Raw genomic sequence first — 27,611 nt, 5'->3', positions numbered from 1 at the left:
GTTACAGTTCTAAATCATGCACAATCTCCAACAGCCTCTGTGGTGGGTTAACCTTGGCTGGCCACCAGGTGCCCACCAAGCCACTCTCTCACTCCCCTTCTTCTTCTGGACAGGGGGAGAAAATAAGATTAAAAACTCATGAGTCAAGATAAAGGCAGTTTAATAAAGAAAAGCAAAGGAAACAAAAAAGATTTATTCTCTACTTCCCATCAACAGGCAATGTCCAGCCACTTCCTGGGAAGTAGGGCCTCAGTACACATATCAGTTCCTTCAGAAGACTTTTAGCTTTTATTGCTGATCATGACATCATATGGTATGGAATATCCCTTTAGTCAGTTTGGGTCAGCTGTCCTGGCTCTGTCCCCTCCCAATCTCTTGCCCACCCCCAGTCTACCAGCCTTTGGGGGCAGGGGTGTTGGAGAGATAGCCTTGATGCTGTGGGAGCACTGCTCAGCAGTAGCCAAAACACTGGTGTGTTATCAGCACCATTCTAGCTACCAATACAAAGCACAGCACTATGAAGAAAGTTAACTCCATCCCAGCCAGACCCAATACAGCCTCTCAGAAAATAAGAACCCAATGATGACTTGCAGGGTCATGGTTTGCTCAAGTTTTCTTTTGAGAGAGAAAAGGGAGGAGAGGAAGGGAAGGGACCCAGGAATTCATACATTTATTTCCTGTATGAAATAAAGCCTAAAAAGGCTCATGTTTTACAAAGCTTTCCCCTCTTCTACCTCCCTCCATTTTTACCTTACTTAACAAATGATCTCTAGTTTTCTTTAGGTCTCTTGGAGTCTCAAATGATGCCTCTTAATTATTGGCGGCGGGAGGGCAATAATGACAGTCTCTTAGAGCAGTTTCCCATGGTCTAACAGCTATTATTTGGAGGAAGAAAAGGCTACCAAAGAAGATATTGACAGTCCAATCCAAAAAACCCTCCTCTTCTAACTACCAATTTTACATTCTTTTAAAAAAAAAAAAAATCAAGGAAAGGAAAGAACAAAAAGCAAGCAAACCATTTCTGAAACTCTATACACACAGTAAGGTGTATATTATCCTTTGAAAGTGACTAAAGAGCTTCCACCAAAACGTTTTCATTTATACTTTGTTAGGCTTGTTTCTTTTAAAATACATTCTAAAAGCAGAAATTAAAAAAATTCAAACTTAAGGCCAACGTAAGTATACATGTACAACATATTTGGAACACAACAAGTATTTGACTACATTGTGAAAAGGTTAGACTAGTAAACATTAAGAGCTAATGAATAAGGTTGGCTGTGGGTTCAAAACAATTAGTAATGATTAATGTGCCAAAAAATAGATTCCCTGTACGTCACAATCATTCTTTTCTGTTAGTAAGTGATGTTAGAAACATTTGGAGGGGTTGGTTTTGGTGTTTTAAATAAGTACATAAATGGGATTAAAAGCTATGTATACACTTTTTTTCCTCACCTGAATATTTAGAAGATAATCTTTCATTTCTCTACACTTTAGGTTCTTGCACACTGAATACATATTTGAGTTTTCAAGTTGGCATTATTGGAAGTGACTGCATCTAAACAATGATTCTTTGTTTAATCAGGTAAACAGTCATCCTTTAAAAAAAGTGTAAGAATGAGCTGATTTGTTCTTTATTATCCATTTCCTGACAGTCTGCTATCCCAGATCACCAGTCAAGAAGATAGAGGATTTTGCAGAAGGGAAGCAATACATGAATATTTTAAAATTTGAACTTTTTTTGCTTAATTTATTTCAATATTGTTACCATAAGAAACAAACTAGTAAATTCCTACCTGCTAAGACATCTCCTGCTCTCACTTTTCCACTATTGTTCCTGAGAGAGAAAAGGCATACCACTTAACTTGAAAATTAAATTTTCAACAGTCCTTCAGGGGAAATCTTGATGTAAACATTTCCTAATATATAATCTACAAGTTTGCGCACATTATTTATTCAAAAACTTCTTCAATTGTTCTAGATGCCTTGCATCCACATCCTGTAGAATTAATATAGTGGCTTTAGACTGAAAAAAGGATTAAACTCTATAGTCATCAAACAGAGATCTATCAGTCATCTTTGACATTTCTCTAAACCATCCTTAAGCTTTGGATGTGAAATAGGATCTTTTTCCAACATATTCATTTCAGGCACTGAAAATCCAATCAAACTTGTTAGAATATAATCAGCAAAATCTACTTCGAGATAAGCTGAACCATCAGAAATTTTTGTCTTTATACCCCTGGACCCATTGCTGTTTGTGAGGTTTCCATTAAGAGTTACAATAAAACATCTAACTTTCAGAATTGGCTTTTTTGCAAGGAGAACAGAAATATAGGTGAAAGGTGGAGAAACTAAATCAAGATCACGTGCCTCTACTGCTCTACAAGGAAAGGATTACATATCATTCTCTGGCTGATCTGCTTTTGGATGTTTTTGAAAAACATACTGGTTCATTGTTAGCAGCCTGCTGTCAGAAGTGTGCTGGAATTTATGTCCGCTCTCAACTAGGTATATATCATTCCACCTTTCTGTGGTAGTATTTTCCAAAGAGAAATCTGCAGAACTGTAAGTCTGATGTACACTATTATGCTGTGAAAAGTTACTTGTACTATTTTCATCTCCAGTGGATATTGTTCTTTCAGAAGTCTTGCTTGCTGGTAGCTTTTACAGGCTTCTCTCATGTACATAATCTTTTTCATAAGTGCCATTTAAAGATGAATCACATGAACTTCTAGATGTATGTAGAAGCCTCTCAGTAATTAAATCTATGTTTCTCTTCATGACCACTGACAGCACTTCTTCCAGCTCTCTTTGGATCTCTTCTTCCAGAAGAAAGTCATCTTCCAAAGGAAAGTAATTTAAAAAGCCATCAACATTCCACAGGAGGTGAAATTTGTTCATCTGAATGAGGCAAAGGATTTCCAAATTTTTGTTACAAAACATTTTCATCATGTGCAGTGAGCGAACCCAAGGCTGTACTAAAATTGTCACTTCTACTGCAGTATCCGCTTTCTGAAGATGTTACATTATTTAAAGCAAAATCATTATTTTCATCAAGACTAGCTAAAAGATCTTCATTTGAAGGGCCTAGAGTTTGTCCTAATTCATCTACAGACCTTGGAACAATTTGTTCATGATCAGTTTGTCCAACAGGATTAAGGTTCTCAGCTTCCCCAATTAATCTAGCAAGGACTTTTTCTTGAGTATACTCCACTATAAGAACCTCCACTTCATCCAATTCACCAAGAATTTCACATTTTCTGGTTTAAGAAGAAGGACTCCAAGACAACATGCAATATTCCCCTGTACAGTGTTTTTTGTTCCAGGAGGAAGATTACTATGGAGAACATGGACTGGTTGATATTCCATACCCAGATTTTGATCTATCCCATCAGTTAGTTGCAGCATCAGCATTTGAGTACACTTTGCTTCCCAGGATTCTTGGAATGCTCAAGTGTTGGCTGTTACTTCTTCATTTACAGTATTTTTTCCTCTGAGCTTCTGCAACTGTGAACATGCTGGTTGGCTAACATCAACCAGTGAATCAATCTGTATGGAGTAGAAGCCAGACAACTCTCTTTTGGGAGCATCTAAAATGCAATCAGGCAAAATGGGATATTCCAAATCTCTTAGATCTGTTAAGAAGCCATTGCTCAAATATCTGTCTGTTAATCTTAGCTTGACTTAAGTTACTACTGCTATTTTTTTTTTTACAGATACAATTAATACAGGCTTCCAGCCATATCAAAGGAACTTCAACATGCCATATAGATGAAAGCCAAGTTTCCACTCTTGCTGCAATGTTAGATGCAGACATTTTCTTTTAAGAAAAAAAGTGAATTCTCTAGAACAAACCCCAGAAAGATGTTTTTATTCTTCTGACAATAGCTAAAGTTATGACATCTCTCACTTGCATTGTATAGAAATTTGCTCTCAATTCAAAGTTCATCTATTCTGTGTGACAATGTAGAAGCAATTACAATTAAAAACACTTCCACTGATGCTAAAAATAAACATGCAATTCCAATAATTAAACAAGTAAGCTTCAACCAGCATAAACAGCCCATACAGTTTACTCATCACAAAGTATCAGGAAAGTACTGAGACTTCTACAAGCAACCCTTCTTGGTGGTTTCATCTTTTCCTGTTGATTTAGTTGGAAGTATACACCTGAAATCCTTTTGCTGTGGATGGAAAGAGAACATATAATAACTAGAAGAAAGGTTCTCCTCCAACTGTTTTTTGTTTGTTTTATTCCTATCAGTGCTGCTGTTCACACCCAGTCTACTTTAAAAATTGACCCAAGAAGTTATTCTCCCATCTCATTAGCGCTGTTAAGAATACAAGTGAGAACCCCCATTTACAATACAAACAAGTTGGGATCAGTAAGTATTTGTACCACAGGGGCAATTTTTACACTTTAATGCAATGAAAGCTTTGGAACTGACAACAGAAGGCTAGCCTGAAATATCAATGTTATCTAGAGACCCAGTCCAGAGTTTGGCTGTAATACTACCAAGTTTTGGCAGTCATTGTCTCAAGAACATCAGTGGTTAATAAGCTCTAGCTTCTTGTTAGTTTTGGAAGTAGCTGTGCACGTTTAAGTTGTATAACTGCATTTGGAATCTGTTTATCCCCTTAAGGGGGATGACCAAGGTGCTCAACCTCCCTACAGAATTACACCAAAGAAAAATTACTGTAAGAATAGTTAAGAAACACAAGGCTTGTCTTCTGACATTATAACTTGCAGCTAAGAAAAAAATACCCCGCCTAAAAGGTCTCCCCAAAACTCCACTTAGAAGAAACCGTACAGTTACTTAAGGGAAATAACCCATTTCTTTACTCATCAACGGGTCTAATCCCGTGGGCCTCTTGTAAGGTAAGGACCAGCACATCCCGCCATTTTCGAGAAGTTTCTCATCTCGGCCGCACAGTTCTTAGGCAGCCTGTCACCCGCTTGGCGCTGCTACCCTGTGCCAAGACACCCAGGGGCGATGAGGTCAGCTGCCACCCCGCATCCCTGCGGGCACCGACAAGCTGCAGTGGACAGCGATGGACACTGAGGTAAGATGGCCCGCCCCACCAGAGAGTCATATCGGGGACGGGACACATACCTCCCTACTCCTCAAACAGACTGACTGAGCCTGAGCCCAAGCCCCTTCCCCCGCACCCTGCCCTCAGCCGAGCCACCCCACTCTTATCCGGGGCAGGGGCGGTGCCGAACGAGCAGGCAGAACTAGCAGAGCAGCCGCCCACCTCCCATCACTCGAGTTGCGGGTGGGAAGGAAGAAGAGAATGCACCTGCCCTCTATGCACAGCCCCCAAAAACCCCGCGCAACCCAGCAGCCAATAGGAGGCGTAGAGCCACGCGCGCCTTTAGGCATCGCAAGAACCCTGCCCCGCCCCCTCCGGTGCTAGGGGACAAGCACAAGGCGGAGTTTTCGCAGACGCCATTTTTTCCCAAAAAACCCTGAGGTCGCTCTCCTTTACCGTCTTCCATTGTCTCCACTGTTGTTGCCGCTCTTCTCGTGGCTCCTGTCAGGCAGGTAAAACAAACAAACAAACAAGCAAGCAAGCAAGCAAGCAAACCAACCAACAACCTAGGCACACCACAGCGGTACAGGATCACGCTCCTCTCCTCTGGACACCCAGGCCTGTCTCGCCGTGGTCCACACGGAGGGCGGGGCGAACTAGAGGCCATCCCTGCCCTGACGGGCAGCTGCCTTACCCAATGGGGCCGCAGTGGGCCCCCACGGGGGGGAGGAGAGAAGGCGGCTGGGCCAGTCGCCTGGCGGTACTGGTGGATGTGTGTGTTGGTGGTGGGCGCAGGTAAGCGCGGCTCGCGCGTGTAGCTGATGAAGGTGAGGAGGGGGTGTTGCGCGCGTGCTGGGGGGTGGGGTCGTGAGCTAAGCCGGGCTGAGGGAAGTGGAGCTGTTGATCGCGCCCCTCGACGCTGCTGTGTGACACAGTAACGCAGGAGGCCTGAGTCGCCGCTGGCCCCAGGATTTTCGTGAGCTCCCGCAGGGACAGTGCTCTTCCCCGCTGGCGGGGCGGTGGAATTGGGTAGGTCCGGGAACTGCTGCGTAGAGAAGGAGGGGGCTGGGAGTGACTCCTCCTTAGCTAATGTGGAGTGGCTTGGCGCAACCTGCGGGCCTAAGGGGGCCCATCTGTCTTGAGGGAAGGGCGAAAAAGGTGATCTGTGTCTCTGTCGGCAGCCGTCGCGCCTCGGCGACCTTAGTGCGGGCACAGCGGCCCAACCGGTGCGGCTCCCGGAGTGGCGATGTGGTGGAGGCCGGCTGCACTAGCGGGTGCGCGCTAAGGCTGGGGGAGCGGCCGCCGCCTTCCTGTGCCTACCTTGGGTAACTGTGCATGGGGCAAGTTTTTGGGAATTATGGCGGGCAGAGAGGAAGAGGAGGGAGGGCGCTCTCGGCTGCGGCCTGTGCGGAAGCGACCGTGCCAAACTGATTTGGGAGCGCTCTGCAGCAGGGCCTGCTTTCTTTAGGGGCGATGGCGGAGTTTTTGTGGCGGGGCCGTTGCGCTCTGTCGGCCCCGCTTGAGCTCGGGTGAGGGCCGCCGAGTTGCCTCCTTTGTGTCTCCCTGGGCAGAGTGAGGAAAATCTTGTGACCGCGTGGTGGTGGTTTTTCGGCTCCCGGCTCCGCCTAGCAGTGGATAGGCGCCATTACAGCGGCCGCCATTTCTGCTGATCCCCGCCACCGCGGAGGTGGGTCTCGGGCTGCGGGGATTATGTAACGCCGCCGCCTCTTCCCCCCCGCCCAGGGAGTAAGCTGGACTTCCGAGCGCTCTGCGGCGGCGGGTGGGCTGGCTGTGCCCGAGCAGACCGTGGTGCGGCTTGCGCATGGGCTGCGGAAGGGGTGGTGTCTGGGCGGGAAGGGCCGTTCGTCCCGGAGGGAGCGGGGTAGAGACGCGCCGATATCTCCCAGCCCTCTACTTATGTCCATGGCTGCTTTATCCTTTCGATGTTTTTAAAGATATTGCGTTAGTCAATTTAATCCCGTAAACTCGATTTACACAACAGAGCACAGTAACTAATTAAGAGCACCTTGTCCTGAACACTATATTACACGTCGTTCCCCCGCAGCTCTAAAATTTTTGGGAGGGTCGTAAATAGAATAGGGTCTGGAATAGAATAGAAGAGGGTCTGGAAGGGCTAGCCATTTGAACCTGGTGAAATTTCCCTTCCCGCCTTCTCTCCCTCTCCCTCTCCCTCTCCCCCTCCCCCTCCCCCTCCCCCTCCCCTCCCCTCCCCCCCGCTCTCTGGCAACATCTGTTTGAGACTTGGCTATTTAAGTGGCGCTTTTCCATTAGCTCAAATTAGGGGCCTGGAAATACTAGCATGTGCTGGGAAGGCGGTCTCAGCAGCGGCTGTAAAAGAGTGCATGCCTACCGGCAGTGCTTGCTGTTACCCTGCACAAACAGGGTAACTGTTATAAATTAACAGATGATTGAAAGGGTGTTTTAAAAAGTTTAAACGTACCTCACTTTTTCTTTGTGGATACATGTCAACCGTTTGTTCAGGCTATGGAAGTTGAGCAATAAAATCCAAGGGGAGAAAAATAGCATTCTTTGTTTGGCTGTTATCTGTACAAATGAATTTTTTAAGAGGATAAGGTGCAAAATTGTTCTGCCTGGACTTCTAATGGGTTTTACGAGTATTCTCACGTGGACTTAACAAAAATAGATCTTGAAAGAGGTACCTGTTTCACAAAGTCAAAAAAGTTCAGCTGCTTTTGAGATTCTTCGTGCATGTATGCAGAGCTTATACATAACTACAATGTGGTATTTTTAACAGAATTTTTCTAGTGTGGCTTGTGAGTAATTTCTTTTGTTCATCTGTTACATTGAATGGAAGGCATGATAGAATACCTGATAGTAAGTTGATAGAGAACTTATAAAATTAATGCTGGTGATTATAATAACAACTTTTTAGCCTAAATTGTTTAGAACTAAACAATAAGCAGATTGATACAGTGTCTCTTAAAAAGGAAATGAGATATGTATTATATAACATGCTAAAAATGGGTACCAGATAATTATTCTCTTCAAATATCTGAAAATCATTATTAGTAAATGTGATTGCTTAAAACGAGCAAATGCTTGAAAACTGAGCAAGTCCAGAATCATTCAGACTGTAATTGTTTATCTGTAAGTTTACAGACTTGATTATTATTTCTCCTCTTAGTGATGTGTTTGGTCTTGTTATGTTTTCTCATTTATAAAGAAAAGCTTTGCAGCAAAAACTCGGGTCAAACCCCTGGTTTTAGTTGTAGCAAGAATCAGACCTGTAAGTGAACAGAGCCTGATCTATGCTGTTTTCATAGGCTTCTGAAGCAGTAGGCTGTTGGGTTTTGATCCCGCCCAGAATACTTGAGTTTTGCTCTGCAAGCATATATAAAACCGGTAAGTTCTAAAAGCGAGCATCTCTTTTTGGTTTTCCCTTTAGTACGATGTACAGTTTGCTTCCCCCCCCCCCCCCTCCACAAAAGAGATGTACTAGCTTTTTTTATTCTGCAACAGGTTTTATCTGCTAAACCACGACAATACCTAAGAATAAAAGGTAATGGAGACTGAACAACAGGAGGAGACCTTTACCAACACAGAGACAAATGGTAAATTTTTTTTAAAGGGCTATTTTATGGGGGGGAAGAACCTTTTTAAGTCTCAGTGTTTCTAACTCTTTTTGAATGCTTTAACTGTATCAAATGTTTGTATTGGCAGCATTTTTGCATTTAATCTTTTAATTTTTAAGTGTCCCGTATGGTTTTACATAGGTTTTGTATCACAGATATGTAATTTTTCTTTGGGAGTATTTTAGACATGGCATAAGTAACTAAAAGTTTTGTAACTAAGGATTTGAAAAATATTTGATAGCTAAGTATTCAGTACTTGTCCGGAATGTGATCATGTAAAAATACTGTCAGGCATATCTATTACTGTATCTTATTTATTGCAGTTGTTACTTTGAAGGAATGCATATATATGTGAAATATCTCTAAATATTAGCTAAACAAAAAACTTTTTTGACATAATTAGTGAAGAAGAGTTAGGGCATTAGTATTGAGTTGATTCATGCCAGTTTTTCAAAGCTATTTGAAATACTGCTTTCCTATTGTTCCACCGGTATTTCAGTATTGGACAAACTACTTTTGATCTTTTGGACTTTAAGGTTTTCCCAATTGTAAAAGAAATACTAGGTAGGTGATGCAGCACTGTTTTAAGCAACATGTTGTAAATTTTTCACTAAGTTTGCAAAATTCTCATTTCGGCTGTAGTTCATGGGTTTGGAATGAATCTTCAATAATTAATTGATATGTAGGCCGATGAAGTAAAAACCTGTTTCTGTGCTATAGATACTCAGGGTAGATGTCAGAAGTTAGCATTGGGCTAATAGGAAGGAATGCTTCATTAGGAATACAGTGCATAAGCTTGATGTACAATTTTATCACGACTTAGTTAAATATAAGTTTGTGTTTTTCCCCCTATGGACCTGTCTACAGGCAAACGTCCTGCAGAAGATATGGAAGAAGAACAGGCCTTCAAAAGATCTCGGAATACAGATGAGATGGTTGAATTGCGCATCTTGCTTCAAAGCAAAGTATGCTTTTTCAGTATCACTGTGTTTCTGCTTATACCATTGCTTAAGACAGTGGTGACAAAGCGTATGTTGTAGTGTATGTTTAGAAAGAACGTGTGCTTTATTTAATATAAAATATTAGGAATATTTGTAAGTGTACATGAATGATAGTAGAAGTGTATTGCAATGGGATTATCTTCAATAAATTTTTTCAAGGATGAGTCTTTAATGATCTATGGGACTTTTCTGATTTAAAAAAATGTACTCATTGAAAAAATAAAGCAATAGAAATTATAAGCCACTTTTCTTATATTTGAGTGGAACGTAATTGTTTCCGGGGAATGACTCTGTATTAGTCTTTAGAAAGCAAGCAGTTTAGAGAATGATCAGCTTATGATTGTAAATTAAATACGAGAGGCAAGATGAGGACTTCCTCAGGATTTTAGTAATTTCCCCAGATTTAGTAAATCTGTATGTATCAACAGGAGGAAATATGGGAGTGATGTTTCAGGGATTGCAATCGCTTCATTGACTAGTATAAATTGTCACAGTGAAATTGCTATTTACAAATCTCCTTTAATGTTTCCAGTCATTACAGATGTTTGCGCTGTCTGAAGTAACTCAATCTTTTGTGTCGGGGCAGGGGAATGTTACCTTAACTCTGCATGGCATTTCTGATGAATAGTCAAGTTACATGGAGCGCTGCAAAATGTTTGTGGTGCTGTTAGCATCATGTATGAACTGCATAATAAAAGCAATAATTTTCCATGTAGTTCTTGAAATAGCTTGGTTAAAATGTAGTTTTACAGTTGCCTCTCTTGAATATCTGAGTTTATTCCTGTTGATTTTAGCAACTAGAGATTAGCGAATTTTTTTTTTTTATATATATATATATATATATAGGCTTTACATTCTTCAGACTGTACCTACCTGAGTGGTCAGTTGAGTTACATAGGTTTAGACCCAAAGTAACATTTGAAATTATCAAATGTTCGGAGTGTGAAAGTGAAATTTGCAAACATATTTTTTTTAAAAAAGTGATCAAATAAATTAGGAAAATCCTTGACCTACATAACGTGCATGGAATCCCATAAGGTATTTTTTCAGTCATACTCTGAGATGGTTTTAACACAGGCAGAATTGCCTAGAAACTTAAATTTGAAATTGAAATAATATTATTCAGTATTTTTCTCTCTTTCCAAAGTTCAGTGGTAAGAGCTGTTTTGACCTTTTTTTCCCCATGGTAAAACCATATCAGTTTATGTTTTGATTTAATTTGAACCTTTCAAAAGCAAAACAAGCCCCACTCCACCCCTAAATGTATCCCACAAGGTAATGCAGAAATAGATACATTGTTCTTAGTCTTCAGTTCAAAAATGTAGTCTGTGCTGTATTAGCATAACATAACTTCTGAAAACTATTTTCCAGAATGCTGGAGCAGTGATTGGAAAAGGTGGCAAAAATATTAAGGCACTTCGTACAGATGTGAGTATATATGAGTTTGAATTAATTTAACACCAATTCTTTCAGAGCACCACATTGAAAACTTGATTGCATACATTTCTAGAAATGAAGAAATTCAAATCTAGACAACAATAATCTAATTATAAGCCATTTATAATGATTGTTAGAGGAGATAAGTTTTTCAGTTTGTGTAATTAAAACCCAGCTTGAGTTATGTGGAGGAGAGGTTTATTTTAAACCTCTTTGCTTTCAAACAGGGTTCCTCTAAATTACACACTTCAAATGAGTTAATATCTTTCATTATAAATATTTGGCAAAGCTTAAAACCCTTAACTGTACTATTTCCCATATGTGTGAATCAATTATAGTACTATTGAAAATTATTGCAGGTGGCTGGCTTAACCCAGTGACAGAGGAATTCTTTAACTTCCTTTAAAAAAAAACCCATAATGGTCCATCTGTTCTTACTTAAACAGCTTGGACATAAAGCACAAAAACATTCATGTTAAGGTTGCATGATTTAAATACGGGTATAGAACAGTAAAGAAACATTTTATTCTGTTACTTGGAAGCATTTTAAATGGTCATGACTTATTTACCTATTCATATTTTATAGTGGGTTGACTCTTGTGATTAGACACGTGTTCAGCGTAAATGTTATGTATTTATAAAACTTGGCAATGCTTCTTAAATTCCATTTGTTTACACTCCTGTACTTAGCATCAGCTACAATTTCAGCAATTTTTTCAAGCAAGACTGTGTTCAACACAATATTTGCTAATATATCATTACAGAATCAGTTCCAACTAAGTTCACAAACTATAGCAACTAGAATTGAGGATTAAGCTGAAGTGGTCAGGAATCATACATACACTCACTAACTTTGGCAGCTAGTGTGTTTGCTTGTTTGTTTTAAGTAAATAAATAAATCACCTAAGTCCAGATAATTTAATTGGTCTGGAATACTAACTTTCCCAACTTGCCCAAGGTTTCAGTAATATGGATCTCAACAGTTTTTGTGTCTACGTTAATGAGCCAGCCTGCTACTGAAACATCATTATGTTAAAAGTAAAAAGTAGTTTAGTCAGATAAAGTAACTCATTAAGATCCATACTGTTAAGCCACAGTCGATGTAGCAATCCATTATTGTGTTAGTCTTCAGAACAACTTAAGCTTGTTTCATTAACTGAGAGTAATGAGTATAGTTTGTATTAAATTAAAATTTATTGCTTTTCCCCCTTTTCCCTCTCCTTGTTTTTTTGGCCATATATCTCCGTTACCCATGTACTGGATCGACTTGCCCCTGCGTTGCCCACCATGACGTTGGCCCATCCGCCCCTGAACGCCCATGTGAAAACCCTGGTTGGCTATGCCCAAAAATGTGCTTGTTGCCAAACGGGTACCATACTTGACAACTTCTGATTGAATACCCATGCCCAATGCCAACATCCACGAACGCCAATGACCAATGCAGTACAATGCAAGTGTTTCAGTCCCAGACAGCAGTGGCCCCGAGCGGTATGTCCCAACAGTTTATGCCTCACTGCCTGATTAGAAAGAGAGAAATGTATTTTATTACCTGCCTTTTATATAATTAAATAGTATCCCCTTATAGACCGTGTATTGTTTTTTAAAGTTTTCTGTCTTATTTTCCCCATTAAGTCTTTTTGTCACTGAACTTTTACGTGAGTTGGCCACCCAAACAATCCACTAATTTTATTTCAATGGAAGGAGCACAGTTTCAAGTGTTGCATATTCACTGCATTATAAATCAAATTGTTTCAAAAGTCTCTAGCTCTGTCTTTGTGGCCCACCTTGCTTCCCCCAACATTGTCTGTTCATGATTATTTCCGATTAAATACTAACTCTAGTTCACTTTCCTTCACTTCTCATTTGTGTTATGTTTTTGTTTGTGGGGGGTTTTGGTGTTTTGTTTGTTTGTTTTGGGGGTTTTTTTCCTTGTATTTATATTCCTTTTTTGCAGAGCCCATTAGTAATCTAATTTCTAACTGGTCTCTCAACCTTACTCCAGATATAACGTTGACCACTTGCATATCCCCACTTTTTCTACAAGAAGGTGTGCCAGTTTTACCAACATAATGGCAAGGGTATACTAAATTAGTGGTGGTGGGGAACATGAATATTCACTTCTACTTTCAGTTCTGCGTCGATTTCTTGCCCACTTAATCTGAGCCCTTCCAAAAGCTCGCTCTCTCACTCTCACTCGCTCTCTCTGCAAGACCTACCTAGTCTTAAATTCATCATGCATATATATTGGGCATAAACAAAGATGCATGTGTTGTAAATCCAGTGAACAGGTTTACTTTAAATGGGGAATATTAATTTTAAGTTCTTCTGTGTAGTCAATCTTGTTAGAATTTTGTGTATGATTATGAATACTAAACTTAATTCTACTACTTTTCCACCTCCATATTTTCTGACACTATGGCCTCTAACAGCATCTTGAGTATAAGTGCAGATACAGAGACAATTGGAGAAATCTTGAAGAAGATTATCCCTACTTTAGAAGAGGTATGTCTCTTAGGTTTGTTTCTTCTTCAGAGGTATAAATTTATATTTTTAAACCAAGATAATTCTATATGATTGTGTGCTATTTTTAATATGTTAAATTAGAAAATAAAACCCAGCCTTTTTTGAAAGGAGGCCTATAGCTCTCAAACTACGTGTTGGCAATTTTTTTTGGTAGAGGACAGAGACAATCTCTTCCTAGAAAATTAATATTTGGAACAGTCTTCTCCCCTTCAAAACACCTGTCTCCTGACATGTTTAGTCCCCAGTTTGAAGTAGCTGTATTGTAATTTCCATCCTGCCTTGGCTTTGTAAGCAAGTGTGTTGCGCTGTTTGATATCTTAAAATTTTATACAGTAATAATAAAAGAAATAAGGAAAACTAATTTGACATCACCTCATGTTGAGGCAAAGTACTTAAATAGGTGTGATTCTATCGTAGCAAATACAGCATTACGGTTCAGCAGCAAATTAAGTCATACCATGGTGTTTGGAGAAAAACCTTAACAAAAAACCCCAAAATTAGTATTTTGATTTTTCAATTATTTTTTCCCCTGACTAATATTTTATTCTTTCCTTGTATGCATCTTACTTACAGTATCAACACTACAAAGGTAGCGACTTTGACTGTGAATTAAGACTTCTAATTCACCAAAGTCTAGCAGGAGGAATTATTGGTGTCAAGGGTGCTAAAATCAAAGAACTCAGAGAGGTACTGTTTCCTATTCTTTTCAGATTCTGCTTTTATTCTATAAACAAATTAGGTTTTTGTGTTCATAAACAGTGAGTGTAAGCATCATCTGTGCAATAATTCCTTCAGAACATATTTCATACATGATTTCTGTGTTCTGAGACCAATCTGAGTTACTTATTACAACTTTCTTGCAAAAAGTCAGAAATAAAGTGGCTGTTGATGATAGAGCCTAGGACTATCAGCAGTAGAGTAATCTTTATAAATAAAGGATACTTTTTAAAATTAAAATGCCATTCATCACTCCTTCTGGGAACTGCTGAATAGACTATATTGGTGGTGTTGGACTTGGAAATGGTTTAGCATGGATGCATCTCCATAAACTCTAACAATGATCATTTAATAGATGTTTGAATATTGCTATAAAAAGGTAGTATGGGGTGGGGTTTTTGTTGGGTTTTTGGGTGGGTTTGGGGGTCTTTTTGTTGTGGGTTTTGTTTTTTGTTGGGGGGGGTGCTGGTTGGGGTTTTTTGTTTGGTTTTGGGTGGGTTGGGGTTGGTTGGTTTGGGGGTTTGGTGGGTTTTGGTGTTGTGTTGTGTGGTTTGGGTTTTTTGTGGGGGTTTTTTGGTTTGGGTTGGGTTTTTTAGTTCTGCTTCCTTGAAGACCACTGTTTCCTTTGTGAAGGACTGTTCCTTGTGAAGGAATGAGGTTTTGTTCTAAAAAGCTAGTGGTCTCTGAATCTAGAGTGTTGTTTTCTAGCCTTTCCTGGCATTGTGTCAAAGGCAATTCCAGGTCAGTTTAGGTGTAAGCTACTATTTGTGTGGACTGAGAAAGGCAAGGTGACTAGACATAATCCTGGCAACATTGCTGTCTTGCATCCAAAGCATGTTTTTATGGCATGTGAAGGTTTATATAACCTGTAAGCTTATAATGGATATGTGGTCCTTTTGCTAATATTTGATTAAATGACCATGTAGATGAGCCATAATTGAAAGATTTTAAAAATTGAACTTTTTTCCTCTTCACTAGCATTTCATACAAACTGATGTCATTGCAGGTCTTAAAAACATAATATCCTAAGATTAAATTTGTTGTAAGAACTCAGAAGCAAGCATTCACTTAAAATGACTGGAAGTTTAATGGTCTAGTTTGATTGTTTCTTTAAAAATGTTTTAGCATGTGTCTTACCCATTTTGTTTTCAATAAGTTTATAAAATTGTTTAAAATACTTCTATTTGAAGATTTTGGGGTGGTTTGTGTTTTTTTTTTTTTTTTTTTTTTTCTTCTCTTCAACAGAACACACAGACCACCATTAAGCTCTTCCAAGAGTGTTGTCCTCATTCCACTGATAGAGTGGTGCTTATTGGTGGAAAACCTGATAGAGTTGTGGAATGTATCAAGATTATCTTGGATCTTATCTCTGAGGTAATGTGTCTTAAACTTATTCTTTCATTGGTATTCATGAAAGTCGGGATGATTTGGATGGAAAATTGTATCTTTCCATTTCTATTTTGAATTCAGTGCCTCTTACTTCTCCAGTAACAAAATAAGTGTTGGACTGTTAGCACCCTTTGAAATTATTCCTGTTTTCTAGAATTGGGGTGTACCTTATGGAAGAGGAAAGCATTTTTTGGTACCAATGGACTGTTAGTCATGCTTTACATATCAGTAAAATAAGAAATTTAAAATTGGGGAAGAAGTGAGACAAATGTACATGTCACCCATCAGTAACAGAAGTTTCTCTATCATAGTTAAGTTCTCAGGAAGCATATCACCATCCCTGCCTTTCTTATCAGCATTGTGAAATCAAGAACATATTCAGAATGTATAAATTCATATTTATATATTTAATATAATAATTTAATGACATATAATAATTGTAACAGTCAGTGCTAACCAGGGGGGAGGGGTGGTGTTGTTTTTGGGGTTTTTTTTGTGTGTCTTAGTCTCCAATTAAAGGACGGGCCCAGCCTTATGATCCCAATTTCTATGATGAAACATATGACTACGGTGGCTTCACAATGATGTTTGATGATAGAAGGGGACGTCCAGTAGGCTTTCCAATGCGTGGAAGAGGAGGCTTTGATCGAATGCCTCCTGGTCGTGGTGGACGACCTATGCCTCCATCAAGAAGAGATTATGATGATATGAGCCCTCGTAGAGGACCTCCACCACCTCCACCAGGTCGTGGTGGCAGAGGTGGCAGCAGAGCTCGTAATCTTCCTCTTCCTCCTCCACCACCTCCTCGTGGCGGGTAAGCTGTTGCATAAATGCATTGTACAAAACTCAAGTTGAGTAAAATTTGCTGAATTGTGCTCATGTTTCCAGGACTTGTTTCACGCTCCGTATCGGTAGTGATTATGCAGGATTGAGCGTGCATTGCACCAGAGAATTTTAAAAAGTATTTGAATTTAATTATTTCTGCAACGTAGCAGTCTATCAGGACTATAGTCAGTAGTTCTGTAACTTTATTTCATGTCATTCAGAACTTGGCTAAAGCATTGGGAAATTCATAGTTGTGTGCAAATCATGAAAACTTTAATTAGAATATATAAACTAGTTTATAACATGAGTCATGTGCTGCTGCTTTTTCTCATTTTAGAGATCTTATGTCTTATGACCGAAGGGGTAGACCTGGAGACCGTTATGATGGAATGGTAGGGATTAAAATTCATATTGTTTTGTTTAGTAAATACAGTTAGCACTTTCAGTATCTGAGGAAACTGTTCTTGAATACATACATTTAAGTGTGGGGCATGTGTGCTTCTGATAAACTTCAATATCACCAAAACGTTTTGGCTATACAAATGGTCCCCCCAAGAAGATGACTGTTTGGGGTGTAAAAGGGTATTTGGGATGTGATCTGCTGCGTGGTTTCGGTTTGTGGGGTTTTTTTGTTTGGTTGGTTGTTTTTCCTTACCTGCCATCAACAATGGAATAGAAAGTTGGTAGAGCACAGTACCCACAGGTTTTATTACACGGACCTTCTTTTAGACTTTTTCTTTTTAATCAGGATGACAGAAATAGGAATTGGGAGGCTTTTCAGATCAAGAAAGCATGTCAGAACGATGTTTTCCAACAGATGTTAGCAGAATTTAAGAGAACATGAATAATATCTATAAAGAGCTCTAGTTGGTCTGGCAGATGATTGCTTTTTCAAATTAATTCTTGTCTTTATGTCAATTTCTATGTCTGCAAAAAAAAATCTACTGTAATTCCAAATGTTTTGGAGCCAGGGCCACTGATAAGTTGAATTTTAAATGAAATGAGGTACATTCAACCATGTTGGGGGATGGGGAGAATTAAAAAAGGCTTAAAGATACTCTTCCATGTTGTACTCTGAAATGTGACTTCCTGGTAGTCATTTACTGTTGTATCCTCTTTCCTGGGAAGAGAAATCATAGGCATCTGGGAGGTAAATCTCTGTGGTAACAATCTTTTTTCTCCTCTGGTTCTGTTTGGCACGTTCCTTAGGATGACAGGTTAGATGAGATTTTTTTAATTTTTCTTTTAAATGAATGGAAGAGAAAGAAGTGGAGAGGAGCTATGAAATGGGCTACCTAAGTGAGATTTACACGTTGCCTCCTTCTGGGAGGAAGAGGCAATTACTTCCAGTAATACATACTGGAAGAGGACATATTACAAGAATGTCAAAATTGGGGCACTAGAAGCCTAGCAGAAATATTGAAAGGAAAGACTTGCACTTAAAATTACAAACCACACACACACACCACACCACACCCCCCCCCCAAAAAAAAAAAAAAAAAAAAAAACCAAACAAAACCAAAACCCAACACCAAAACCACCAAGTTGTCTATGCTACTCTGGGTCTTGAGAAACTAGAAGAATCATGAACTATACCTCTAAGATCCCTTATTTGTATTCTTATGTTTTCAAAGCTCAGTTTTTGTGTTTTCATATTTGCAGCTGATAAAACCAGTGTCAGGGCATATAAACAGAGCAGCCTGCCCTTCCTTGGGTATCCAGTTGAGTGCAATCTTCAGCTTGGGCAATAGCGTGTTCTAGTTCTGTTCCATTCCATTTAGAATAGAAAATCTATTTGAACTCTATTTAGTCTGACTTTGATCAGGTTAACCTTGGCTTTCTTGACATGAGTTTCTACAAACAAGTGGGAGTCATCTCTGCTCATTTTCCATGTTCTGAAAAGCAATTTTATTTCTTCACAGTGGAGCTGCTCATGGCTTTGGCTGCTTTATGCCCAAGTTTCATAGCCTGCCTACAATGAGGACTGCTTTCTGACACAGATTGTATTTAATTTCTAGTGTTAGTTAGCCATAATCCCAGTATCCTTAATTGTATAAGCAGGTGAGAAGTCTTTCCATGGATTGCGAGGCTGAAGCTGGAAGTGTCATGCCAGAAATATAAGGTCATCTTGAGCTACTATGTATTTCATATAGAAACCAATCTCTAGCAAAACATTTAAACTAGAGTAAACCAACATCGTTGTGGTTTGTGAAGTAACGCGTGGGAAAGGCTGCTTTCAGGAATGCCATTTTACATAAATACATTAAAAGACAAGAATAGATTCTCTTCTCAGACCAACATCTTGGAGATGTTGAATCTACAGAAATCCTCGTTTTCTGCCAGTTCTCTTCTCTGCTAAAGGCGGAAAAATTCAGTAGTTCAAGACTTGTAAGATGGTGAACCAAGACTGGATGGTGAAACTTGAATTTTCTGAGATGCGACAATACTGACAGCCTTGTAAATTCTAAGATGGGAGGAAAAAAATAATATGGATTTATATATATATATAATCTCTATTCTGAGGCATTTTACTGAAAGACATACATGCATTGTTTCTCTTATTACAGAGGTATATATTTTAGGCTGTAACTACTCCAAATCAAATGCCTATGGACCATAACGGCTATTTTGATAGCTGAGAAAACATGAATGCGTTTCCACTATTTCTTTTTTAACACCCCCATCCCCATGGGTGCTTTAGATATATACAAATGCACAAAAACATACCGGGGGGGGGGGGGGGAGGTAGAGAAGTGCATATAAAGCCATTTAATCCTCCCCCTCCCTTTTTTTTAATGGTCAATTCCTAATGCTTTCAAAGTATTTTTAAATTGGAGTTAATTGAGAACTAAATCAGAATGTCTGTTTAAAAGTAGAGCGTATGTTCAGACATCTAATCTGCTTTTGCTCATTCAAATGATTCCTACTTCTTGGTATTTCTTAACATTATATATATATATGTATGTGTGTATATACACATGTCTGTATAAGCACTTCAGTAAAGGTACATACACAAAAAATATTAAAAGTACTTCATGTTTAAGAGATTTGACATTAAGGAGCATGTAAAAAAAATCAGTGAAGGAAAGATGTTTGACACATTTATATAAAATACTAAAAGAAATTAACAAAATTTCACTCTTCTGGGCCAATCCCTAAAAAATAAGGGAAAGTTACAATAAGGAATTTGCCATCAGTTAGGATTGCATGCATATTCTTTCATTAGATGTAAAAGTCAATAAATTCTTATTAATACTATGCTCTTTGTCTTATCCAGTCAGCGTTTCCTTTGGTTTCTGTTTCATTTCCATTGGTTGCCAGTAGTAGCTAGCACAAATGAGTCTGTAGAGAATAAAATTCTGTTATGTATCTTTAAGTTATCCTTGCACCTAGTATTTTAGGAACTGTTTTTAAATGAGCATTTATATTTTAATGTGCTATTCATGTTGTGTTGCACGTTTTAACCCAGCAAAGGGCTTTGCCTTAATAGTAATTTAAAGTGGATTCTAAAAATTATATTTTTATAATTGTTTTGATTTTCTTTTCCCCAATGTTTGTTGTAGAATTCTGAAGGAAAGAAATGCTGTATATCACTTTAAAAAAAAAAAAAAAAAAGTAATTGGATTTCCAATATAATTAGGCAGTAGTAGATTGTTAGTTTAGCTATTGGCTATATGAGGTATATGGAAATGAATTAATAAAATATGAGAAGCCATGTCCTTCCTGCTTGACCTGCTGTTGACATAGATATATCAATGACAGTTACTTGTTTATTAAATGCCTTTTCTGGGTTTTTTTAATGCATGAGAGAAATAGAAGGTTTTGGTATCTGAGAGTAACATCTTTTAGTATATAATACAGTTTTAGTACTCAAAGGTGTTAAAAAAAACAAACAAATTGTTCGAGCTTTGCTCTCCCCTTAGCTGTCTGATGTTCTTTGTAAGAGGAAAATCTGTTTACACCACAGAAACAAGGAAGAAAGAAGTGTGATGAGTTACAGTTCCCTTGCAGTGAAAGTAAAAGGGAGTGAATCTTGTAACTGGTCTATATCATGTACTTTTGAGTCTTTGTAGTAGTTTAAGTAGTGCAGAAAAATGTTTCTCTATATTGGTATGTATGCATTTGCTTGCCAAGTTACCTATAAGCCTCCATGACATGGACTTAATTTGGATTCATTTCCTCTTTTCCTCCTATTATGTTGTGCTTGGAAGATGATGCAGTGTCATGTGGATGCCTGTGATGACATGCAGCCACCAGAGTTGGTGAGTGTGGTCATGCTTTTATTTGACTGGTTTAATAGTTGATTTTTGAGAAAAAAATTTGAATTGGTTAAGTGATAAGTGGAATTTCTTGTGATTGAATGTAGTCAGTGGCAGCTTGCACCTACTGAGAAATCCCTAAATCTGTCCTTCTAACTCAGGTTATTGGCAGTTTGTCCTGAACAGTGAATCCTATACAGGCAGTTAATGTTCCACAGTGGAAGTATGCAGTAGCACAGCCAAAAGAGAGAAGCTTTTCTGTTTTATTGCCTCTTTTGTACCCTATTTTAGTGTTCTAAGTTGTAACTTTCACTGTAACTCTTGCTTTTCAACACCCTGTAGGTGCATCTATTTAGGAATATGTTTTATGTTCACTTCATCATGTTGTGTTTTCTCCTGTTTCAAACAAGGAATGTTAAAAATAATTCTTTACTTATAGTTGTGGATAACTATTGTGCGTTACCTATCCATATATTTGAAAGTATTCCATTTGATTTGTGTTTATCAAACTTCTTACTCTTAGGGGGTTTAGGAAGGAAAGTTCAAAGGGTGTCAGCAAGTGTTTATGCTGTCTAGAAGATGGCAAAGTGCTGCCAAATATTAAATGTTAGTTCCTAGCTTACATAAACACTGCAGTTATAATTGCTCATCTGCTGTCAAATTCATTTGCTGTCTTGTAGTCTGGGGAGGAGAAGCAGCAGAAAGGGTCAAGAAAAGGATTGTTCATTAAAACAAGTTAGCCCGAAAAAGGGATTTCCTGTGCAAAATATCAGCAGAAATAGGTGGAAAAGTATGTGTGTGGAATATGCAGCTCTGATCAGCTCCTGAATTAAGTTCTAAGCAGTGTCCTTTATTCTTTTGTATTTTGCAATCCACTACAAGCTCTATTTTGTATTATGATCTGTATTGCTAAGCAACGTGATTACACAACACAGGTTGCTTAGAAACAGATGATCAGCTGAACAATTTTTTTCTGAATAGCTTCCGTTTTGATGTGGCTCCAAAAAGCTAGCAGGTAAATAGTGTTTTGGAAAAAGTTGTTGCATTACAACTTCTGCAAACAAGTAATTCACACAAATTCCTGTATTTCTGTAGTTCAGTGATATAAGTTGAGTTCTAGAGAAGTGTGCACATCTATTCTCTGCTTCTACAGGAAGATATTAAAATGGGTGTTTGTGCATTTAGAAGGCATTAGATCAAATTAAGCACTTGATATAAAGTACCAGTCTACAAATCCTGAAAATAAAAGCAGTCAGGAGTGCTGCACTGCAGTGATTTGGATTTGGTATATGGTAGTTTTAGCAGAACAGCAGTAATTAATGTCATGATTGTCCCTTCTAAGATACAAAGGATTGTAGCATAGTCTGAATGGAGAGACCAATTATAAAGTTATTAGAGTTGACTTGGTTTTTCCTCAAGATATAGATGGAATAGGAGGATTGACAGTTACCAGGTAAACGTCTTGTCCCAAACTGAGACTTTAATTTCTCCTGAGCTGTATAGGTAGTAGTAATAAGGCTGAACTCTGATCTTTTTATTTGAATGTTAGTTTAGTCCAAGGGTCAGGAGTAGATCAGCATCAAGAGCTGTTTACCAGCTGAGTTGATAAGGTTGCTTGGTAAACTGGTATGGCTGGATCTTGATGACTTATTCTTAGAGATGTTAACAGAGTAAGCTAAGAGGTTCTTATGAGATATTTCCTCCCACCCCCTTTTGTTCCTGGTCTGCCCTCTTCCCCAGTTTGCCTCTAATGACACTTAGATTAAGGTTGTGGGTTAGGATTTTTGCATAAAATAGGCTCAAAGTTAACAGTATGATACTTGAGATGAAAACATGTTAATGAATCATGGCTATTTGCTATTTAAGGGTGTTTTTCTCTTTTTCTTATAGTTTGAGGGTGGCTCTGGATATGGTAAGTTTTTATAGAGAACTTTGACGTGCACTTCATTTAGTCAGTAAGAGGCTTGATGCATATGTTTAAATCAGACTATTCTTACACAGGGGGCCGTGGTTCATATGGAGATCTTGGTGGACCCATCATCACAACACAAGTAACGATTCCCAAAGATGTAAGTGAAGCCGACTTGCTTTTCACTTGTGTTTAAATAAATAAATAGAAAGTCACAGCCTTTTCTCAGACTATGTAAGTAAATCAAAAGTATTTGGGATGCTTGACAAGTACTTTTAATATAAAGCAAATGTTTCTAAATCACCAAAAGTTTATTCTTAAGGATGTTTGTTTTGTCTTCACTTTAGAGATGCACTGAACTATTTTTTTAATTGTTAATATTCAATAATAGAGATGGTCTACATAACTTGTTTTTACAAACAAGCATCTGGTTCTTCCAACTTTATCCCACCTGTGTTTATATAATAAACGTTACAGGGGATGTTTTGAGGCAGTGAGCTTCAAAACTTTGGTTTTGGATGTTTTGGAAGAGTAAGCTTCCATTGCAACTCTTAAAACTAGATTGATGGAAGTTACTTGAACAGTACTGTGTTTTTGCAGAGGAAGTTATATCAAGAAATGAATGCTTTATTTTCTCCCCTAGTTGGCAGGATCTATTATTGGAAAGGGAGGCCAGAGAATCAAACAAATACGTCATGAGTCAGGAGCTTCAATCAAAATTGATGAACCACTAGAAGGCTCAGAAGATCGAATAATAACTATTACGGGAACACAGGACCAGATACAAAATGCTCAGTATTTACTGCAGAACAGGCAAGTTGAAGCTTAATGCTGTCCTTACTGTCAATTTTAAACTGACTTTCCTACTACTACATTCAAAGCTTCTCTTCTCTGCAATATAGTTTTTAGAAGGCAGGATTTAAGTAACTGTTGAACCTAACTTCAGTGGTAGTTCTGCCTTGATTATCTTCTTTTCTCTGTTCTAACTAAAATGAAGATTCCCTCAAAACTAATCTTGATGGAAGACACCTTAACCAAGCAGCCCTCTCGTTTCTCTGGTGAAAATTGCTGCAAAAACCTACTTGTAATAAATTACATAGAACCTGTAGAAAATATAGAAGATTTCAGTGGATGTTGGTCTAGTTCTGTGTGGAAGACTAGTGATTTTGTTGTTTTTAGATAACTTAACTGACAACAAATCACAGTCTGCCATATGGCACAGACCATGCCTCTACAGGACAAGTTGAAATCAATTGGTGCTGTTATGCAGCATTTCACACCTTGCTGGCATTACTTTCTCTTCTGCAAAATATTAACAGTTTCAACTTATTAGTTTGCTTAGTTTTGCTTTAATAACACGTTGGCTATCATAGCATTTGTTAATCATTAACTTGAATGTTTTGCTTTAGATTACTAATATTTAAATGTGCTTAAAATAATTATATGCCTATAATTATTAGCCATTAATCTTTTTAAATTATTTACTTTTAAATGTATTGGGAATTTGTAGTTTAATCTTTTAAGAATGCCATTGTGAATATTGATGCAAGATGTATGGTCAATCATTCTAATACATGCTTTTTTCTTTTTCTTTTATAGTGTGAAGCAGTATGCAGATGTTGAAGGATTCTAATGCAAGATTATTTTTTCTTTTTTATAGTGTGAAGCAGTATTCTGGAAAGTTTTTCTAAGACTAGTGAAGAACTGAAGGAGTCCTGCACCTTTTTTTTTTTTTTTTTTTTTTTTTTTTTTTTTTAATATCTGCTTCTGTTTAAAAAGCCAACATTCCTCTGCTTCATAGGTGTTCTGCATTTGAGGTGTAGTGGAATCTGCTGTTCACCAGATGTAATGTTTTAGTTCATTACAAATATTTGGGGGAGGGAAAGGCCACACAAGACTAACACTGAAATTTTGAAGCAGCAGCAGAGAGTGGATTTTATTTTTGTTCATTGTTGGTGGTAAATTGTAATGATTTTTCTGTAACTATTGTGAACACCCTGCTTTATGTACACTGTAAATTTTTTTTTTTTTTAAGAGGGGAGAAGACTGGTCATCCACATGTCCCTGGCATCCTTTGAGAGCAGTGTGCAGAATGTAATGCTCTTTTTTTTTAAGAAATATTATGATTTTTAAATAAATGTAGTGAACCTGTTATTGGTGGGGTTTTTTTTTATATACATAAGGTAATATCTAAAATGGATACACCCTTTTTTTTCCCCTCACAAAAAAATGCGTAAATGAAAATTGCTGTTAAGCTTGCTCTTCTGCTTCTTTGATATAGATGGAGTTACGTGTTTTTGGCAAATTAAAGAAACTGTGAAAACAGTGGTTCAGCTTTGCTATTTGGGGAAAAAAGTACAAAAATATTAATGCAAATGTGAAATTTGACCTTTTTTTGCAAGTTTTTGGCCCTCTTTGCAGTACATATATATATATTGGTGACAGTATATAAATAAAATATTTTAAAAGTTTGTGATGCCACTGAGTTAACAGTGGGTTAAATACACCTGGTTCTAGACAGCTTGCTTAATGCAAATAACAATGTTAAAAATAGCAGTTGGTGTATCATTAATGAATGAATTGTAGTTTTTAGAGCTTTCATTTGTGTCAGGTAGAAACTTTTATGAATTGACAAATTGGCAGTATCTAACTTGATTTTCATTGTATACAGAACTTAAACTTGTTTGGTTTCCCTGTTGTTTGTTGAATTCCATAGGAAATATTTGTGAGAAATTAAAAAAGATAAAGTACATCTGGATATTTCATGTAATACCTTGACATTTGTATTTATAGTTTACAAGTTTTAATTTCACTTCCTAAATAAAAACAATTTTTAAAATGCAAAAGAACTTTGTAAATCTTAATGTGATTGATTCAGATTAAGTGGATTCTTTCACTTTGGGGGGGTGTCTAGAACATTTTACTTTTCTCATCTTTTTGAACCATATGGGATAATTCCTGTCATAATAAGGAGCTACACTTAAAATGTAATGGGAAAGGGCAAGGAGGTAAGAGGTGACCTCCTTAGCAGAGCTATAATCAATCCTTAGAAAACACCCAAAACCTGCTTTTGTCTAGGGAAACAAGTATAGCAGTTTTCCCAGTGAAAAAACATACATGTAGAATTGGCACTTCCTTGGGAAAGGCTGAACATAAGTTATATGGAGAAATCAGCAACCTAGAAAAAGGTGTGAGACAAAATGCAAATTAATTAAGAGAAAAACATGGGTGCGGGATCTTTTTTTTCTGTGCACTTCTACATTGTGTATGTGCAGGTGGTTTACTGTGTTAAAGGAGAAGCTGCTGCCCAAGCATACACACACCATTCAGGGAGTTGCATGCACACCACCTGAGAGTTTAACTGCTAGGACCGGAGTCCCTTCGCAGCAGGCAGCTCCATTGAGCTGATGGGTGCCCCTTTTCGTACTCCTCGCTCACATACACACGCACTCTCGGGCACTTTCTCTCCCCTCTGGCTCAACCCTAGGTTTCCCAAAGCAGAGTCTCTGATATGACGTATGCCAGATGAATTTATTGATTGGTACAGCAGTGAAAACAGCTTGAGCTGGGTGCCTCCAGAGAGGGACCTAGAACAAAGAAATCCCTGGGCAATTATACCCTTACAATTTAAGTTCCCCTCCCCTCACGAGACAGTTCGGACCAATAGTAATATTAGGGTCTGGGGTCTTCCTGTTCTTCATTGGGTCCTTTCGTTGTCTCTAGGCAGGCCGTTTCTTCTCTTACCTCTAAGGTTGTAGCTTCTGCTGAGATTGTAGCTTCCTTATCTTTCTGGTTTGCACCGGTTTTGGGGGCCTTCCTTCATGTAGCTAAGTAAAAGTTCAGTATACAGTCAGCAAATCTGGGTGAAAGTTCACAGCTTGCAGCCTAAGGCTTCAACAAGCCTTGCTACTAATGCTATATATTGGATTCCATTTGGGCTAGAAAGTGACTACTACAACAGCTGGGTTGTGTTTTTAAAGTATTTTGGGGGGAGAAAAGCTGCACAATCATCAATATACTAATGTGTTTTGTTTTTTCTTTTTAATGATCTGCATCTTTTAAGAAGCTAACCTAGTCTTACAAAGAAGTTGAGCACTGCTCTAGCTTTAGTAGGGTTTTCTTTAAAGTTTCCTTAAAACCAACCATATATGATTTGAGATGAGCCTAAGGGATTCCTGCTGTAAAAGGAGCTGTAGGTTTGGGTCTTATGTCTTTGCCTCTGTCCCCACCCTTCTTTCCCCTACTGACCTAGTGCTGAAAAGCTGCCTGTCTCCTGAGGAGTACTGTGCTGGGGTTTTCTGCTAGGGGAGGGATGTAGGGGAGTACTGATAGTACAATAGTCCTTATGCTTGTACTTCAAAAATAGTTTAGTAATACAGATTGTACAAACTGAAACCAGTTATTCTTTATGGGGGCCTTTTTTTAAAGGCTGACTGCTACGTACAGAAACTGCTGCATTTGAAATGTAGCCTTTAAGGCATGGGTTCTGTAGCAGCATTCATTGTTAGGTGCATGTTTCTGTACATTATGTCTGAAATTAACTTAAAATGTCTAGAAATCATTATTTTTTTGACTGCTTGGTGCATGAGTTACCAACCACTGCATAGCCAGAAAAGGCAAATGCGTGTGTTTTAAATAGGTTTGTATGACCCCATTAAGTCAAAACCAATGCTACATTATATTGTATAAGCAATCTACAGTTTATTTTAAGGGAATGATATTACTATAAAGCTGTGAGCTGGTTCGTGGAGCTCGCAGGCAGGCACTACTAGCACGACAGCCTAGCCTACCCCACCCCCAGTCGCCCCCCGCGCGCCAGCCCAGTGAGCGGCGGGCGATGCGGTTTCCCCTGCACCGCGCTAGAAGGGCGGGGCGGTGTGGCGTCGTTGAGGGGCTGGTGGTT

At 38.5% G+C, this 27,611-nt stretch overlaps 1 protein-coding gene and 1 pseudogene across 15 annotated transcripts; one reads left to right on the top strand and one right to left on the bottom strand.

The window, feature by feature from the left end:
* Nucleotides 1–2,664: 2,664 nt before the first annotated feature.
* Nucleotides 2,665–4,727, bottom strand: LOC142402873 (recQ-mediated genome instability protein 1-like; annotated as a pseudogene).
* A 701-nt stretch (nt 4,728–5,428) lies between these two features.
* On the top strand, nt 5,429–24,817 carry LOC142402908 (heterogeneous nuclear ribonucleoprotein K). 15 transcript variants are annotated; one of them, XM_075488832.1, is made up of 16 exons: nt 5,429–5,546; nt 8,340–8,418; nt 8,536–8,627; nt 9,504–9,613; nt 11,021–11,077; nt 12,531–12,574; nt 13,516–13,588; nt 14,183–14,296; nt 15,572–15,700; nt 16,222–16,529; nt 16,878–16,932; nt 20,752–20,802; nt 22,690–22,711; nt 22,786–22,868; nt 23,352–23,521; nt 24,308–24,817. In XM_075488832.1, the coding sequence occupies exons 3-16, from the start codon at nt 8,579–8,581 to the stop codon at nt 24,339–24,341; spliced, it is 1,299 nt and encodes a 432-aa protein (XP_075344947.1). In that variant the 5' UTR covers nt 5,429–5,546; nt 8,340–8,418; nt 8,536–8,578; the 3' UTR covers nt 24,342–24,817. The 15 variants fall into 15 exon arrangements, with proteins under 15 accessions (XP_075344947.1, XP_075344951.1, XP_075344957.1 ...); XM_075488845.1 differs by lacking the exon at nt 5,429–5,546 and adding an exon at nt 5,681–5,829 and having other exon boundaries at nt 22,801–22,868; XM_075488838.1 differs by lacking the exon at nt 5,429–5,546 and adding an exon at nt 5,682–5,829 and having other exon boundaries at nt 24,369–24,817.
* The last annotated feature ends 2,794 nt before the right edge of the window (nt 24,818–27,611 follow it).

This window comes from Mycteria americana (assembly GCF_035582795.1).
Source record: "Mycteria americana isolate JAX WOST 10 ecotype Jacksonville Zoo and Gardens chromosome Z unlocalized genomic scaffold, USCA_MyAme_1.0 Scaffold_18, whole genome shotgun sequence".
NCBI lineage: Eukaryota > Metazoa > Chordata > Aves > Ciconiiformes > Ciconiidae > Mycteria > Mycteria americana.
Note: the sequence above shows the minus strand (reverse complement) of the source record. Positions and strands in the feature narration are given on the sequence as shown.

Bases quoted from the DNA above. Each gene is read 5' to 3' on its own strand.
- LOC142402908 (XM_075488832.1), top strand. From the start codon at position 8,579: ATGGAGACTGAACAACAGGAGGAGACCTTTACCAACACAGAGACAAAT. The intron at 14,297-15,571 runs GTACTGTTTCCT...TCTCTTCAACAG, and splicing joins AAATCAAAGAACTCAGAGAG to AACACACAGACCACCATTAA. The intron at 22,869-23,351 runs GTAAGTGAAGCC...TTTCTCCCCTAG, and splicing joins AAGTAACGATTCCCAAAGAT to TTGGCAGGATCTATTATTGG.